This window comes from Procambarus clarkii, chromosome 37, assembly GCF_040958095.1.
Source record: "Procambarus clarkii isolate CNS0578487 chromosome 37, FALCON_Pclarkii_2.0, whole genome shotgun sequence".
Classification (NCBI taxonomy): Eukaryota; Metazoa; Arthropoda; class Malacostraca; order Decapoda; family Cambaridae; genus Procambarus; species Procambarus clarkii.
Window position 1 is genome coordinate 14,882,454 of NC_091186.1, and position 19,380 is coordinate 14,901,833.

Sequence of the window (19,380 nt, forward strand, 5' to 3'; positions counted from 1 at the left end):
AGTCTGAGGAGAAATAACGTCAGAAGTTAACATTAAAATCAGATAAGGACTTTGTGGTGGGTGGGGGTGCTGGGCAGCGACGCCCACAAGCACAAGGGCATCGAACCTCTGAAAACCAAACCAGTGTATGTGGGTCACCATTCAGGGCTGAAAGGTATCCCAAGGACCAACAGGGGGTACCAACCTCACAATGCCCACTTGCCTTGATGTCTAGTTAGACGGGGCTAACCAGATGAGCATATTGGTTGAAGTGGGCCACACTGAACTACTTATTTTGCCCCCCCATCACCTTGCCAAAGAAGAGTGTTGCTCCCCAGGGGCCACAGCCACTGGGCAAGTTCAAATCTCTAAGCTAAAGGAGTACAAGAAGTGCACGGGTCTTCATACATGGCTAACTATACAGTGTCTCAGGGGGGTAGAAATACCCTAAGCTACTCTATCCCTTTGAGATGTAGTTCTTTCTTGTCTCAATAAACATACTTGAACTTGAACCATTCAGGGGACGCATTTCCCTTGTGTACCACTACAACAAGCAGGAGACGGGAGGCGCAGCTACCCTCTATTACTCGCAAGTGGTACACAAGAGCCTCATCACCATGCTAATGTACCATCCACTGAGGGGGGTCCAGATATGTAAGCTTTACCTCCGTAAATGTTGCCAAAAAGGTAAACTTACAAACCTTGTGTATAGATTTGATAAGGATAAATAATATTTTTCCTTTTGAAATAACTAGTACAGTATACACATTTATTTTAGGAATCATAATTATTTAATGGTGTATTATAATGAGGCATATATGTTTCTACTTACAACAAATTAATCTTAGGAAGATTGTAACAGTATATACAGGAAATACACAAATTTAATAGGGGGGAAAACGCCACTGAAATACTGGTTACAATTTTTAAGTGTACGTTTTCCATAATTTCTGAGTAAACTGTAAACACCACAAACCTGACTTTTTATAAACTTGTGCTTTTGTTATTATATGAGACTTCATTTTACAGACTTACCATGGAATGGAAATATGATGAACAATATTCACTCTGAATAAGAAATAACATTCTTCAGGTATAGAAACTGTCAAAGCTAATTTCTAAAGCTTTAAAAAATGTAAAAGTACTGAAGACTTTATAACAGGTTTTGGGCATTATTGGTGCTTAACATTGTAAATAACTGGAGTCACAGCTTGGATGTAAAATGGGTCAACTTTGATGTATTAATATGGCACCTCTATGTACATTACACACATTTACAATGGGGGGAGAGGAAGGGATTTGAAATGTCAATGATGGAATATTAATTTCAAATTTCATTAACATCAATTTTTTGCATATTGTACACCAATTAAAAAACTATTAAATGAGCACTGGTTGCAGCCATCATTGGACTGATTTATTACTTCAGCAATGATAAAATACATTTATGATGAATCAAAATTATATGAATTTATATTAATATTTTGTTAATTTATTTAAATGCATTATATATTTGTATCTATTTTTAAACTGTTGAAAGAGGGACATTTATTAAAAATGTTTTGAATTCTTGATATGGATATAAGATATATATAAATGTTCAAAAAATGTAAAGAATTTTATGTACATCAACTAAATTTAATAGAAAATGTAGATAACAAAAGACATTCAAAACTAGACGAGGGTCAGGGGGAAGTCTTCTTTACAAGGGTAAATAACGTGTTTCTAGAGCTGTTCTAGTATCACACACACTTGAGCCACCTCAACAAAAGGTGGACTGCTTAATACTTTGAAAAAAAAGTTCCATTTGTCCAGTATTGCATTTCCTGTCGCTTGCTTATGTCCAGTCGCAACGAGCTTAAACCTCCCACCTTTTGTAAATGAAGCTTTGGTCTAGATTTCATTACCTAAATTTGCAGGTCCACACATGATGGGGGAAGGTTTTGAGTAAAAGTCTTAACTTTTGTCACTGGCACTATGTGGTAATTTACCAATTAGTTATTTTTCTAGTCAATTTGAGGTCTTTTTTAAAATTGTTTTTCATGAATAACACAACCTTTCTTTCAACACCATTTCAAGCAATGCACTTTCATGAGCCACAATGAACATACCGTCACACAAACACTATCATGTTTATTGTACAAATCTGGCTGCCCTTCAATTTTGAGATTTCCATTATAGGAATTGCCATGAGGGCTGCAGCATGGAGTAGTCTTCTGCCTTAGGCCAGAGGGAAGCGCAGGGAGTACCATTTTGGCACCATACAAACACAACAGTACCTAAAAATAATTAAATTAGTTTGTTGTTTATTTTTGTAATGCATTAAAATGTTTTCTATCATTTTAATTCTTTAAAACTCTCAAATTATTTTCTACATGAACATCAACTTGAGTAAACTATTTTTTTTTTAAGTGATGTTTCACCTGTTAGTACCATCAAATCTGACACTTTTCTAAACGTGTACAGGTAGTGGTGGCTCTCATGGGGCCTCCTGTTCTCCCCCCCCCCCCCCAAGACACTCGCTGCCAGGTATATGATTCCAACCTCTCACTAGAATAATAAACAACTAACAAATGTGTCATAAAAAGTCTATTGTAACTATACTGAATTTAAAACTTTCATTAAAACAAGACAAAAATAGAGGTTTCATGCTGTATGATAGTGAAGTGCAGCCCCTCGACCATTCTATGTTGCCACAAGCCGCTACTGTATACAGGTGAAACACAAATCAAATCTAATCTCAGCTTGGTGTTTCTCCATTTGTTGTTGTTCGTACGTTGAACTGTTCAACCATTCTCTCAAAATTTAATGTCTTGGTTTATGTAGCTGTGAGTCATGGGATTTAATAAGGGCCTCAATTACATGAACTGTGAATGGGGAAACAGGTTTCAATGGTCTCCTTAAACTCACAATGACCTTACTACATGGCCCTGTTTACTCCTTCCTTTGAAACAAACTCGTAGTAAAATGTTATCCTTCAACATCTAGAAGGTGAATTGTCCAATCAGAATCATACAATAATTCGTTTCTAGAAATAATTGAATAAGCCTAATTCATTCCTTTCAATATTAACATTCTTGAGGAAGAACTAAATTTAACCTTTTTATAGAAATCGTTAACCGATTGAAGAATGTAAAATGTACGTTTACCACGAGATTGCATGCCTCCATTTTCTTACTTTTGAGAATGCCAAGTATTCGTTAATTTAGTTTATTAACCATTTTTTGCCATGTTAATTTGTTCAGTATTACATAACAAATAGTGTATTTTAACTATCTACTAACTTCGTTTTAGGGCTCACTGTAATTAGGAATTGTCACAAATTGAAAATTGCCATCGATTTAATAATTATTACATTATAATTACTAAAACTATTGTTACATTATAATTACCAAGACTATTATTACAGAATAATTATTAAAACTAAATAAAGCATTATTCTCGTTCAAGAGTATTGTTTTCCTCGGATGCCCCGCTGGGCCTCCTAGACCAGGCACCCAATATTTTTGGCATTAGTCCCACAGGAATCCTCTATCTGGGCCCTGCAAGTTCACTAGAAGTGCAAGGGATTGCACAAGCACTGCAAACTGCAAGATGTGCTCCTCCCTCCCTCCCTCTTCATTAAAACATAATACATAATTGACAATCTGGTCAATTAATCTGTTATATGCAACTGCATGCAGTCTGACATAGGAATCACAACCAAGTTGATCAGGTACCCTTAGGAGGTATTTATTAAATTCATTCTTGAACATCAAAAGATATTGTACAGATATATATGCCCCATATATTTTAAGGGTGTTGAAAAACCTTGGGCTATTAATATTTATATGGTGAAAGAGATATCTCTACATCGCATATCTGCAGCAAGACAACTTGTAGAAAAAACGTGCAAGATGTACGCATGTTTTTTATCAAATCCGAAAAGGTTATGACAGTTTATACAAAAGGACTCTTTGGATAATGAAAACTTGATTCTTCCTTTCCTAATTATATGACGTGACTATTTTAAAAATTAATTTTCACAGTGGGGGACAAGGCCTGGTCATCAGTCAAGCTCTCTATGAACGACAGACTTGATTCAGGAAGCATCCGAGGGATCGACTTAAGGGGTTTCCATTTCACTTGACACTTTGTTATAGCTGGTGCCTCTTTTTATTAACTACAACATGTATATTTCATACTAATATAATATAAAATAAATCTGAATATTCAAATTCTTTAGAGGGGGAAAAATACATTATTTTCATAAAGTACAGTAAATATATATTTAATTGGCATTTCATTGCAAAAAGGTCCATGCAATCTCCCAAAGAGCTCAAGCCCAGCCTCCTGCAGGCAAAGCTAGACATGTATAGCTGCAACATCTAATACTATATGAACACCAAAACTAAATTCTGCTAGTATATGTCTAATTTCCTGTGATGCATAAATAGAAATGTAAAATTTGAATTGAGTATTTTGTACCTATTCTTTGGATTGCTCCCTGGATTAAGCCAAATTTCAACTTTCCATTTCTTGTTAATATTATTTGAAACTTAAAACTAGCTACCACCCTTTGAGCATGATGTACAAGATTCTTAACTTATTATTTTACATATGACAGAGAAAACAAGATGTCAGCATACCCATCACTGATCATGAGCAAGCCAGGTTGCAGGGACCCACTGAGGCTCTCGTTCCAACATGTTGATCTCGTGTAGCAACTGGTGATAGGCACGATCTACATCCTGATTGATGATGATCAGGTCAAAGTAATGACCATACTGTTCCTCCATCTCCCGAGCCTTCTCTATGGTCTCCTTTAACTCCTCATCCTGGAGTGTAAGAAATTATAAGCACTGGTAATACAATGTTATAAAAAAGTGAGCTACCCACTTTGATGGGAAGAACAAATAGTATAAAAGGTAATAAGTGACTTGACTTAGAATGAAACCACCTTATACACTCCGTACCATCACACACCAACAAGCATCGTCAGCAGCACTTCACCCATTTCATTAACTAAGTGTAAAGGGAGGCCACATAAATTGCCTTGGTTGTCCAGCCATCCACCCACTCGACACATGTGCACACACAAAAATCAATTGGTTTTCATTTCTTCCGCTCTGCTCTGTTCCTTACTAATCTGCAATCATTACTTGCACGAGACATCTCATCACATTCCTTCAAAAAGAGTTGCCTATATACACAAATATTAACAAGAGAAATGATATATATATAGTAGTTTGATAACCAGGTAACAGAAGTATCCACAGTCTATCACATCTCAGAAATAAAAAAATTATTACTGTACTGTATAATATTAGAATACAGATGGTGTTATGATTACAGGATTGTGGTGAGAGAAGTAATGTTAATAGTAGTGCTTACCTATTAGTGCTTAAAGTTAAGTATCTAAGGTAATGAAGTCTAGCATTCCCATACATATCTACGTGCGCCTTTGCAAAATATGCTAAAGTAATATTAAATTAACGTACGATGAACGTTATCAACATTTATTCAATGTTACATCAATGCTGTTTCCCTAGAGTTTACTGTGGAATGTCATGAGATTTGGTTCTTTAATCCCTAATGTCTGATACCATCTGTCTTAAAAATAGACCAAAAATAAGTATCTTCTTGTACTTTACCAGGTGAGAGTTCCATACTGGACTTGCAGGACTTGCATAAACTTTAAAATAATTAATATAAAATGGATGCTTCATAAGCCTGCTTTTAATTTAAACATGGGTAAAAGTAAAAATATTTTAATCTTGTCAGAACATCCCCAGTCCAAGATAGAGATTATATGCAATAGAGTGCTGTACGCACAAACAATTTCCAGTTTCTACAAATTATTTTTAGTTTAGTGTTAAATATTTATCGTATATATAGTAGCAGTCTATGAATTTGTGCATCAGCAACTTGTTCAATGACCTACCCAATGTCATACATAGAAATTACTGTACTGCTGAAGTGTTAGACGAGATAATTTTTTTCAAAGTGCATGAGTAGAACAACCGACAAAAGTAAAACTCCAAACAAGTGATCATTCATGATCGTAAAAAGTGTGATTTTGCGTGATGAAAGCATTAGAAAGGTTAACCCTTAAATGGTGTCAATCGCCATCAGCAATTACCGTTCAGCTTTGAATCGCCAAATGCGATTTATTAGTTTTGTGAAGAAAGTTTTTCATGCACACACCAGTGTAGGACTTTATTAGCAGAGTTGTTTAAAGGTTAAGGAGGCACATTACAAGTTTAAATTGGCCGCAACAAACACTCGGGTTGCGATGATATGTAGGACTTCAATCACCAGCAGAACCTGCTCCTAGGTTAAACACTGAGTAAAGCAACTCGGCCAGCCCCAAGTAAAACCCTCTTTCTGGTTTTCCTCTACTACCTTCAGACTCTCAGGCACATCCTTCACAACTCTCGCTATCCATTTACTCCCTAAGACCATGCCATCACAGCACACTTGCTCCAACCATAATTCAGTCACTTCTAGTCTTAACAAAATACACAGTTTCATAAATTGTTCTTAACTGATAGTTCATGCATAAAAATAAAAAACCATAACATGCATATCATCATAAATAGAAAACGTAACTAACCTTTACTGGTTCTCCTAATCTTTGCTTCTTCTGTCTGAGCTTCTCCAAAGACGGAGGAGCAACAAATACTACAAACGGTTTGAGATCAGAACTTTTGAGAATCTTGAGTGATAAAGGATGAAGGTTGAGAACACAGATTTTACCAGAATTCACAACAGCTCTGATGGCCATTAGACTCGTTCCGTAATAAGCTTTTTCATACTCTCCATGTTCGACGAATTTGCGTGCCAAGATATCCGATTCAAATTGTGTCCGCGATATAAAATGGTAATCCTGACCATCCAACTCTGTTTCTCTTCGTGTGCGAGATGTATCTGCAAAACAATAAAATAAGGAATGGTGTTTAAAAGGTTGAAACAAGAAGAATTACAGAATTACTCTCTAATTTCTTTGGAATATAATTCTTTAAAAATATTAAGCACAATGGATTTTGGACCATATAGACTTATAAGCACTGATAAGCAGGGTAATTACTTCAATTTCACGAACATTGACAACAAAGTGATGCCTAAGCTGTAAAATTAGAATGAAGTACAGTTTGTATCTTGACATATTATAGAACTCTACCAAATGCCAGCACAATAGTAAGTTTTTGTTTTTTTCCTTGCTGCTCTCTTATTGCCATCTCAATTTTTATCTGGCATTATTCTATCCTTCTAATAAATACAGAACCATTATTCTATTTTGTTTCTTTACTGGTACCTTTACCTTTCACATTGCTTTCCATCTACTTTCTCACTTTATACAGGTACTTATTTCTCAGTGCAAGCATGAGGTGACTGCTTCAACATCCACTCTGACATCTAAATTATTTATATTGTTTATGTACAGTGGCCATGTTTAAGGCAGTTTTGAAAACTTGCTGCATCTTACTTTATCTTTTTTCTTCTTATTTGCCAAGGGCCATGAACTGGATGCTGCTGTAGCCATAGGATTCACCCAGGACACCATTCGTTGTCAAGCTGTAATGAACTTTCTCCAACGAGACAAGAGGTTTTCAAATTGCTATGCCATGTAACTGAAGAATCTCAATTTATCACCAACTGACTTACTACGGGTTTCTGGGTAGTAGTGTCAGGTTCATTCTTGACAACAGGGAATTCTGGGATCAAATCCTGGGCGAGACAAAAATGGTTGGGCAAGTTTCCTATCAACTAATGAATTTTTTCACCTATTTTTGCCAATTTTTTGCCAATTCTTGTCCCAATTTTTATCCGCCTTGGCATTTCTTCTAGGGTCTTCTTCCCCAACACAAACTGTCAAGGATTATTCATTTTCAGAGACATCATCTCTGTTGCTGATTGGCAATCTTCAACAGAGTTTAACTCTCTTTTTTTCAGTGTTCCACTACCTTGGCAGTGCCTAGGGAAACTGTCTAATGCCGAGGCTTTGGTGCTGGGCTCTTATGAATTATTGAACACTTTGGAGACCATGCACAGTGCCTTTTGCAAATAATTTTTTTTTTTTTTGTATGTCAAGTAATGATCCTAGTCTCTGACACCAGTTTTCCTGGATGATGTTCACCTAGCAGTAAATAGGTACCCGAGGGTTAGACAGCTGTTACGGGCTGCTTCCTGGGGATGTGTAACAAAAAGAAGGTCTGGTCGACGACCGGGCCACAGGGACGCTAAGCCCCCAAATCATCGAGATAACCTAGATAACCTTGGCTAATATACCAACCTTGACAATGCCATTCTTTTCAAATTTATCAAACATCTGTGATGCAACAAACACCCTCAACGAATGAAGTTTTACACTTGCATTCATATCAGTGCTGAACTTTGCTGCCCCCTTTGCTTGTTTGGTAGAAGCATTTTAGCAGCAATGACCACTAAACAGAATACCTGCAACCAGCCTAGAATCCAAGCCTAAGGTCCATGGTTATCTTAATCTGCCTCTGGGTGGGAGGGGGTATGCCATCTTCCCTCAGCATAGAGGGGTATGAGAGGAGGGAGCTAGCATGGAAGGGTATGAAAGTGAGAGCTCAACATGGTGTACAGGAGTAAGATGGGGGGAAAAAGGGAGCGGGGGGGGGGGGGGGGGGGGGAACACTAACAGGTGCAAGTAAGGTCTGAGAAAAATACTGGTATGCCACCTTGTTAAATGGTGGTAAATTCTGTACTAGGTCGTAACAAACTTGTAAACTCACGTGGAATGGCCGCAGCAAATCTTTCCCTGTCCTCCATAAGTTTTTGCCTCAGTTCATGTCGCCCAATATTTGGTGGGCCAATGAGGACAATCGGTCGTTTTCTGTTTGCTCTTGGATAATAGAGCGCAACATCTTCATAAGTCAGTATTTCTTCGGAGTCGAAGTCTAAAGAAAAAATTCACAATCATCATACTGAAGATATAACAATTATATAAATAATACATTTATGATAAATACAAAGCCTAATGAGCAGAGCTTCTCAAACACAACCGTTATAAGTGCACTGCATCTAAAATGAGGTGACACCGAGGTTATCGAGACAATTGTCTGTAGCGTCGCGATTTTCAAGGAGCATAATTTGAACCTCTTTATAATGCATCAATGCAAAACAGTTTGGCAGCAGGGCTGTCCTTGTGAAATTCAGATTTTTCTCTGAAAAATTTGAATTTTGTAGGGAAGCATGATGAAATTCAGATATTCACAAAGTAATTACTAATAGATAATATTTTTGTTTTTTCCATTCTTCAATTTTATCTCTCTTGATTGTAAATATTATTTAGAATAATGCACTTATATTTATATGTATGTTTCACTGTGCTTGAACTGTATTATAAATTATAGAAGCATTCATTTGTGATTTTGTAGTGTACAAACACCTACTGTGATTGCATGCATAACAACCGTTTTCCTAATGAACATGGTCAGACTTCGTTGCTTAAATATTTTCACTTTTCTTTGGAAATATCATTTGGAATTACAACCATGTAGTCCAGCAAGAGTAGTGTGAGTACATCAGGAAAGATGCAGGAAACTTCCTTACTACTGACTAGATGACCCGAGTAAATAGAGAAACTCGACTGTGGCTACAGAGGCAAGTGGCTGGCAGATAACTGTCATCGGTATTATTAGTTTCTGACAAATGTGCAAAATAGATACTGTAATGGAGTTAGAGTAAAAGGGAGAGTAATGATGGCAAGTCGTAAAATAAAACACTGAAAACGTCCAAGTATGAAGATTCTGACGACACAGTTTAACAGTGTTTATACAGGATCTTCTAATGCTTATATTATCTGTATTGTATACAAATTCACATTATTAATCAATAACCACTAATAGTTATCAGTACTTTGCATGCCACGATTATTGAAAAACTAAAGTGAAATTTAACTATAAAGCAGATATATAAAGGAATAGCTAAAATCATTCAATATGCTACATTAGAAAAAGATCAAATTGAATTTTAACACCATAGATGAGGAAGGAGAAATTTATATTCAATGGTGCATGCATTACCCTCCATTCCTTCACTCTGTAAAACTTGTGATAATTTTATTACTGAATAATGTAAATTCACGTTTGAGATAAACTCACAGTAATGGGAAAATGTGTACAGTCTGGAAACACACAAACGAGATGCAATAAGGAGAGAAAAATAAATGGATTGTATGTATGAATATGTACATAACAGCCATTGTAATAACCAAACATATAACCCATACAATATATATGGCTATATATTGTACTTGTATATGAATAATATAAAATTGCAGTACTGTACGTATCCACACTGTACGTATAATTAACAAATTTACTTCAAGGGTCATCATCCCAAGTGTTGGAATTAATGGGGACACTGACATTGAGATTACACTATATGTCAATTTAATACATCAAAAACTTTAAAGAAAACTTTAAAGTTGAACATTAAAGTCTTTACTTTAAAGTTAAAGTAATGTTCAACAAACATTAAAGGTCAACTTTAATGTTCAATTATGTTTATGTTGAATGATTTACAAGACAACTTTTAGTTTAACCATTCAACCCAATCTCTGATGCATAAATACAACACTAGATATTTGGCCCAATTCTAACACTATGTATTGTTGAATGTGTTTTACCAAATCTTTACCAGATTGCTTTACATAAACTTAATGGAGAGATTTTAATAAACACATCAGCCCTTCCCCAGTTGAACTAAGCTAATTCTTAATTGACATTTTTAATCATACTGTACCTCAATTTTTATAGATAATACTTACATTAAACTTTTTAGTGTACAAGAGATTTCTGTATGTACAGCATGTACATGCTGTACAAATGGTCCTCTTAAGCAAGTTCTCCAAGTTTTACTGAATTTACCCGAGGGCCATTAACACACTAGTGATGTTGGCGAGTACAGGAAGCAGGCAGCTTGTCCCAGGTCCCCCCATTTGCCCTGATTTTTTCCAGCTGCATTTGAAAATTGAACAGTTTTGGTATTTACGGCTTCGGCAATTTGGTACAATTGTGTGTAGAAGTAGTCTAACAAATTTCTCTCGTGGCAAAAATAGATGCAACATCAGCTAAATGGGTCTGAGAATTGTGGTCCACCATGATTGTGATCCACCAAAACTTTTGGCAACCTCAAAAAGGATCTGCCATGAACCCATTTCATATTAAAGAGCAGAAGTCAATATAGGTCCATTAAGCACATCAGAAGAGAAACCACAAAACCACACATTAATGATTGTGAATTTGGCTGACTTTTCGACATTAATGGCTTTTTCCGGTCCAGAATCCTTCAATGACAGATAGGCCCATTTCTATAAAGGATTGTCCACCAACCAAGAGAACCCTGGGACCTCATTACTTAACCAGGAAGTGGCTATGAAACTAAATGAATATATTTAGGTACATTTCCAGAGAATTATCCTGGTTCCTGAGCAAGGAACTGAGCAAGTTACACTGGCCCAAGGAGGCCAGAATGCAGCACTGCTGAAATTTGTAGAGGAAAGGAGTGTACAAACCCCAAGAGACCTAGAAGTCAGAATCCAGCTCAAATTAGTATGAAGGATGATAGAAACAACCTCTAAGGAGTGAACATCCAACTTGGGTCAAAGAGCACCCACTGCCAAGTCTCAGTCAACTTAGAACCCACATCACATGAGAATGGCTAGGATCTCTTCACTCACACCAAGAAGATCATGTCAATTCCTCAACCAATAGGCCCCAAGCAAAAACCATTTACGAGCCCTTGCCAAAGATGAGCAGGGAATTAGCCCGAGTAGATGATAAACAGACCGAGCCCTGCCTTAGTAGGAGAAAATAGGTTAAGGTCTGAATTTAACACAGTCATAAAAGCGTCAAAATAAACATTTGGATTGTGGTACAATCTCAAATAAAAGGAGGAGGCTCATCAGCAGAAATTGGCCAGTTAGGCATTCAAACCCAATACTGTAAAATGTGTGCTCCAAGGGTGGAATCAGCCCAATAAGCTGCTATCAGGGAGATAGCTCTGCCAACACAGACATCCAACAAAGACAAATATCACACGCCAGTGGATGAAAAACTAAACCCAGCAGACAAAGTGACACACGCAAGAGAAATATTAAAATCTAAATTGCTTACTCGCATCCCTGAAAGCTGCAAGAAGCACAAGTTTAGTCGCAGGTGGGCGAGAGCCATTGCTAAACCAACAAATTTAAAAAGGCAAATAGGCAACTCAGGCCCAACAGGAATGGACCGCTCAACCCTTCAATATCCAAAAATACCAGATGCAATGAAGTACAGTAGACTCCAGCATACTGAGCTAAATAGACTAAAAAATGCAATGAAAATTAAACTGCAATGCAATGAAATTAAACCAAAAGAATCCTAAGTCACTACAAGAAGAATTATCGACTTATGAAACTTCAATTTATAATCTTTTTCTAACATAACAATGAAAGATCTTAAACAAGTTGCTAAACATCTGGGCTTATTCTTTTATTTGGGCATATACTGTAGTATTTTCTGAATTTACTTCAGGGGGGGCCACTATCTCTCTAGTGGCCTTGATGAAGGCAAGAAACCAGGAGCTTGTCAAAGGTCCCCCTCCCCATTTGTCCTTATGATTTTATCGAGCTCGATACCAAGCTAGATCTTGAATCGCAGCTGTGTTTTGGCTTTTACGGCTTCAGCGGGTAGGTGGGTCCATGGATTTAACACCCTATACGTGAAAAAGCATCCCCTGTTTTCTGTCCTACAATGTGGCTTGCCGAGCTTGAAATCATTGTTTCCCTGTTTGTGTTATATCTGACCTTTTGAAGAATTAGTCTGGATCAATATTCTCCAAACCGTTCATAATTTTAAATGTTTCGATGAGAACAGCCATGTTGGGTCTGGTTTGCAGTGGTGTTAGTGCTGTGGATTTCCACCATTCCTGGTATAAGAATCAACTTAGTTTTGGAACGACTTTTGTCGCCCAGCGTTCAACTTTTTCCAAAACAGTAGTTTCTTTGAAGATGACGTTGTACTGTATTGTAATTATTAGCAGTTCTCGATTAGAATTTATAACAATACTGCACGTGAATGAAAGATAATATAGTGTTGTAATGACTCGTATATTAAGTCTAGCTTGTGTTGTTAATCTAAATGTTTCTCTTAGTTAAAATACAAAATGTTTTATTTTTGTGAATTTTTATATTTCTTTTATAAGTGTTTACATGTTAAACTGAGCATTAGCATAAACTGAGTATGTGTATGCATGTTCTGTAATGCACATAATGAATGCATGCAAGCAATGAATGTAATATACGCACTATTCGTTTGTTCAAGTCCTGTCAATTCAAAATATGATGCCAGCTCCGAGTGTTTATTCTTGTTTGAGGAGTGAGTTTATAATAACTACTTGTTCTTTATTTCCAATTTAAAGTAACATACATATACTGTACGAAACTTAAGGAAGTGAGGGACTGGTTTCAATAGCCTGTACTCCAGTGTACAGCTTAGAAGCACCTGCCCCTTACAATACGTGCATTAGAAGCTTGTGCTGTATGACAGGCTTAACCAATTAAATTGTTCTTCTGTGTTTTGAAATGTAAACTTAGCATGAACTCACTACGTTCAAGGTCATAACTAAACTTTAAATTATCATGTTTATTGCCAACAATTAGTAGATTGATTTACAGCAATTGGGTTTGTATTGGTGATCAAACTAAATTTTAGCGCAATCTTTGGCACAATCCAATAATTCATTGAGGTGTTTGTATCAGCTTTTGACATGCAATTTTAATCTATCTTGACCATCTGATACCACATTTTCTGTATTTGACAAGGTCTCTTGTGTGGACAAAAGTGCTGACATGGTTGCTAATATTTTCACTCCGGTTAAATCTGCATATACGTCTCTCTAGACGATGAATTTGGAGAAAATGAATGTGTTCTACCATCAAAGATATATAAATGCATTATTCTAAGAAAAAGGAAAAGCATAGCATCATGGTCTTTCCAGGTGGATATTATTTTTCAAGTGCATTTCTACTTTTAGAAAATGTCTCAAATTAAAGTTTTAGAACTGTCACCTCATTTTGCAATGCTTAAAATGAATAAGAAAATAAGCAGTCTCAGAAACAAAGTTCACACTCAAAAGCAGGGCAAGCACAAGTACAGACGACACATACATTCATTTATGCCAATACCACTTCCATCACTACATATACTGTATGAAAATCAATGGATAATAAATACATTCTCTGGCAAAACATTGCTGATATTCATACCAAGCCCACATGCATCTAGACCTCAGCTACTAATATGACGACCCAGCATCCAGAATCTTCACAATACAGTATAATGCATCTGATTTTGATTACTGTAAACTATTAATCTTTTGTTTACAATGCACAGTCAACACCTGATAATCCAAAATATCCACTCAATTATTTAAATATTGCACTTCGGTGTACATTAAGCTTAATGGTCTATTCCTGGTTCTACATGGTTGTGCATTTACATACAAAACCAGTTTTAAGTGATCCTAATAGTATTTTGTTACAGATCATATGGGAGGAATAAGATGGGTCCAGAGGATAAAATCATACTATACAAAAATGTAAAATAAAATAATTATAATATTATATATATATTTATATTTATTGTAAACAGTAGTTAGCCCTGTTAGCTCATAACCAATTGGTCCTACATTAGAGTTCCAGGCAGGGCAGAACATCTGGACATTTCGTACACTCGCTGCCTCTGTTCATCTAGCAGTACATATGTACTTGGGTGTTGGTTGATTGTTTAGTTCACATCCTGGGAAATCATGTCATTGACATGGCAAAGACGGGGGGGAGGTCTGACCACTAACTGGATGGGTTATCATATGAACAGCCTCTATGTTGACTAGGTGGACCTAGAACAACCTAACAGGCTTCCTGCCCCAGAATAACGGAAACCATAAAATTTAAGGTTTTGCTAGCATAATATACACTACAACATTCAAGGTGACAGTTCCAAAATTACCAAGCAAAACTACAATATCAAAATTAAAACCAAAACCTTTTAAAACAGTCTCGGTAACTTCCTCAGATTTATTATCTTTATAAAATGAACATTAAAGGAGATACTGTCACACAAATTCTCAACCCTTGCGAGATGGGTTGAGGGATTTAATAAAAATTAAATTGTCATGTACTCCCTACGAAATAGGATCACACTTCTTGTCCCATTTTTTTATATTTTTTTTTTTAAGATATTTTACTTGATTAAACCAATATTTATAGATATGGCAGAATATCCTTTAGGTAAAATAATTTAATTCTATAAAATTTAAACCTACCATATAATTGTCTTCAAAGTAGGCTAAATGACTTGCATGCACTTCTATTTCTTTAGGCTTAGATTTTCTATGAACATTCCTTTAACTTTATTAAAGCAATATTTGACAGTGATATCACCTTGCATATGCATGTAAAACTGTAAATTGATAGTGATCTAAATTTATATCTAGCACAGAAATAATCTAAGCTAAATTGCCTTATAAAAAAAAAGAGAGACAAGCCACGTTAAATTGGCACACACAAAACAGTTGACTGTATATTGGTACAAAAGTCTGCAAGTCATATTACAATAGTTACAAGGATGAATTTCCTTTGATGGCTTTCAAGTCCACTGATGACATAATAGAGAACAGTACAGTACTCAAACCATTTTGACAAACTTGAAGACATTTCACATATGTAAAACTTAAAATATACTATACTGTATATACAAAAATTCTGGATGATACTGCCATCAACAATGAAGCGGAAGATAGTATGCAAAAGCCTCCAAAACATCCACTAACACTACCCCGTACCAACATTGAGGTCAGACAACGAGCTGCACCGCCTCCTTCGTGTGCTGCCTTTAACACAACGACAAGATGGAAGGGCAAATCTCACTGTCAACACTCTACTTCTTGCTTGAGCTCCCGTGTTCTCTGTTTCATTTATGATGTCAGCACCTGGACCTCCTCTTCCTGGCATAGGAAGTGGGGAGTTGCTCCGTGCTGAGCCATATACAAGAGGCAGATATTGAGTTATATTGTGGGAGAATAGACAAAACATATGGGGGAAAAATGAGACCTGGCATGCAAAATAAACCAAATGTCTGAATTATGACTAGAAGCAAAGATCATGGCCACATTGCCCAACATCTTGGAGGGAAGGGGGGGCAGGGGGATGGTTGAATCCTAAATGATGGAAGTAAATATAATTCATTAAATATTAAGTGTTAAATTCCCTTCACATAAAGTGCCCCACATAAATCACATCACACTTTCCCCAAGTCCTTTATCTGACCAGCATACAAACACTCCTTTAAAAAAAAAAAAAAAAATAATATATATATATATATATATATATATATATATATAGTTTATTAGTATTTTAAAATAAATACTCCCTTTCCATCATTCTAAAGATGACATTCCATTAACGTAAAACCATCTTGTAGTTTTAAATGTAACATCCACACCCTACCTGCTTAACCCTTTGGCTGCTACACCAATTTTTCCACTCGATACCTTACCGATGGTAAAAAATGCAGTCTAGTAACTCAATTTTTATTAAATTTTGAGTATTAAGCCCTGACCTTTTCAGTCGTGCCATTTAAAAATTTTAATTATTTTCATAGCGAAAAAATAAACACGCATTTTCTCTTAGAAAATATGATTGTAAGTACAGCAATGCAAAATCAGGCGGTGTCCCCAAGACTCGGTAACACAAATAGAACCAATAACTAACAATTTTTTTTTTTTTTTTTTTTTTTTTTTTTTTTTTTTTTTTTTTTTTGCAGCAGCATTTTGGGGGCATTTTACACAGGGTTTTCTCCTTTTTCATTATATTTCTAACAAGACAGATTTGCTATTTTCATATACTGTATATCATGACATTTGAAATATATCATTTGAAATATTTTTATGAAAAAAAAAAAATTTTAGTCATTAAACAAGGGAAAGTAACGATACTATACACATTCTAAATACATTATACAGACTATCAAACAAGGAAATATGCATACTTGCCATGAAATTATATTTATTTTTGAATACAGGTAACCAAAAATAAATACAGACTTTTTTTCCATACATTGATTTGTGTTCATTTTACATTTCAAGTAAGACTAAAGCATGTTCTTTTCACATTTAACATTAATCATTATAGGATTCAAAATGAAGAATTAACACTGAAAAATAAAATTACAATTTGATTAATTTGCCAAGAGACTGCAGGATCTACCAGGTGCAGGTGCCTATTTTGACGGTCAGGTGACCTGGGAAAACATTACACAACTAGGAAACATGGACCGAGGTTGCGCACTGCAGCCAAAGTCTCATTGCCTCGACGTCAACGCTATCAGATTTTGCTGCCAAAGGGTTAAATACTTAACTTTCTATTGTAGTTGAGAATGCAACAAAGTATTGTGCACAAAAAAGCATGTATACAAGGCAATGTTGAAAGAACTAGAAACAAAACAAATAAAATAGTAAAAAAAAAAAAAGCACAAAAAATGGCAGGACAAAATTATGGGCCGGAACAAGAATATAGTTTGAATCGGTAGTAGAAGAAACAGAAAGACACCATTATTTTCCCTACAGTTACCCAGGTGGCTTCTGCTCCTCTCTCCTGCTGGCTGTGGTGGCATGAAAGTGAGTGAAAACATCCAACATGGAATTTCTGTCTGTGTCATCAGACTCCCCCATTGGAGAGGGAAGGGTTGCTTGTATGAACAGATAAGGACATCCAGGTTGGGTTGACAGCATAAAACATGTCTATGAAGTGATCGCTGGCTTTAATTAGTAGCTCGTACTTTATTTTCTCTACCTCACCTAGGACAAACACTATAGAGTTGCTCTTTCCCTTGTTGGTTTAGTCAAGTGTTGCCTCCAAGTTCTTATCTGGTGAGTCCAATAAATTTGGTCTCTACATTTTCACCTCACCAAGATGTTTCTTTGTTGCCTAATTTGTTTCCCCTGGCATTTCAATCTCTGAGCACAGTATTAGGAGATTAGCCCTGGCTTCCCTTTGACATTGTTGCCACCTTGCCTGTGACCTAAAGGAAATTTTCATTACTTTTGTCATTCTTCAATAAGCCTTCTGCTGTTTGGCTGTATGTACAGTACCAGAACCATGATCTTGTTCTATACCTGTAAATTGTTTATCACTGGCATATCCTGAAACCCCCAGTGTAATTGCAACAATCGCTGCTCTTCATTCCTCCAGATCCTTCTCTTTCCTAATTATCTGGATTTTGCTTGGGTAGATCATGTTCCCTGTTGCATACATTAAATTTGTTTCTGCTGTAGAAGTTTGTAAATACTTTTCCTGCGTGTATTCTTACAGCTTGACTACATCATTTTAGATTTTATCTGCATTACTCATACTACTATTTTCTCCTGAATGTCAATGTCCCTGGCCAAGGGCTGTGGGTGGCAGTCAAGTATTGGGTTGCAAAGAGGTCGGGCAGGGTGTGAACACACGAAATGAGCTAGAAAAAAAAAATTGGACGGGCAAGACCAATTCAACTACATTTTAAAAGTACAGTAGATACAATGCTCGTAGAACACTAATGTTGCATCCGATATCTGAAAGTGAAGCGGCAGATCCAGGAGATGAGCCTCCCTATCAACAAGCACATACAGGTAAGAACACTGCACCCAAACCCACCTCTCCTAACACACAGCACAGTCCCCTTCACCACCTATACTCACTGATTGAACATTCCAGAGCCAAGCACAGAGGTGATGCATACTGTAAATATGAAAATGATAGAATGATTTTCCATTAATACAGATGGGATCACAAACCACAAAGCATCCTGGAATGAGTGCTGGAGCTGTAACTACAATGTATTGAATAGAGATGACAAACCAAACTGCCAGCCATGATTAATATTTAAATATTCTTGCAACAATTATTTAGCGGTGAGAAAATAAAGATGCAAAACATGGAGACAGGTAGGAAAGAGGAGGAACGAAGGCTGGCTGTTTAGTTTGCTGCAGAGTATTGAGATTAAACCACGAGTTACAAATAAATCACAGTAGTACATTGTAGAAAAAAGTTTGATAAGTAAATAATGGCTCCTCATTGCAGTCATATATAACCCCCAGCAAACAGATGGAGAACTAAACAAGAATAGGATGATAACTATACAAGATTGAAAGCTGCATGGAGCATGGAACAAGCAGCAAATAAGAGCCTAATTACTGATATTTGGCATCTTAAATCAAAACCCTCATGAAGGCGACAACAAACGAGGAGCAAAATTAGTAAACATAGCAGTCGCCCAAAGCTTAAGATTTGTAGTATTGCACCAGATACTCAGGAGAAGTGGCAGGCCAACATACATGTCATTAACAAAGTCCTACAAGGTTCAG

General features: G+C 36.3%; 1 protein-coding gene across 1 annotated transcript in view; it reads right to left on the reverse strand.

Moving 5' to 3' along the window:
• Positions 1 to 734: 734 nt before the first annotated feature.
• LOC123765695 (protein PALS1) overlaps positions 735 to 19,380 on the reverse strand; it is a 368,225-nt gene continuing 349,579 nt past the window's right edge. The window contains exons 17-21 of the mRNA XM_069336852.1: positions 15,820 to 16,011; positions 8,724 to 8,888; positions 6,575 to 6,888; positions 4,608 to 4,796; positions 735 to 2,258 (exon numbers count right to left, since the gene is read on the reverse strand). Coding sequence (XP_069192953.1) covers positions 4,611 to 4,796; positions 6,575 to 6,888; positions 8,724 to 8,888; positions 15,820 to 16,011 — 857 coding nt within the window. The 3' untranslated portion in view covers positions 735 to 2,258; positions 4,608 to 4,610. The remainder of the gene's footprint in view (positions 2,259 to 4,607; positions 4,797 to 6,574; positions 6,889 to 8,723; positions 8,889 to 15,819; positions 16,012 to 19,380) is intronic.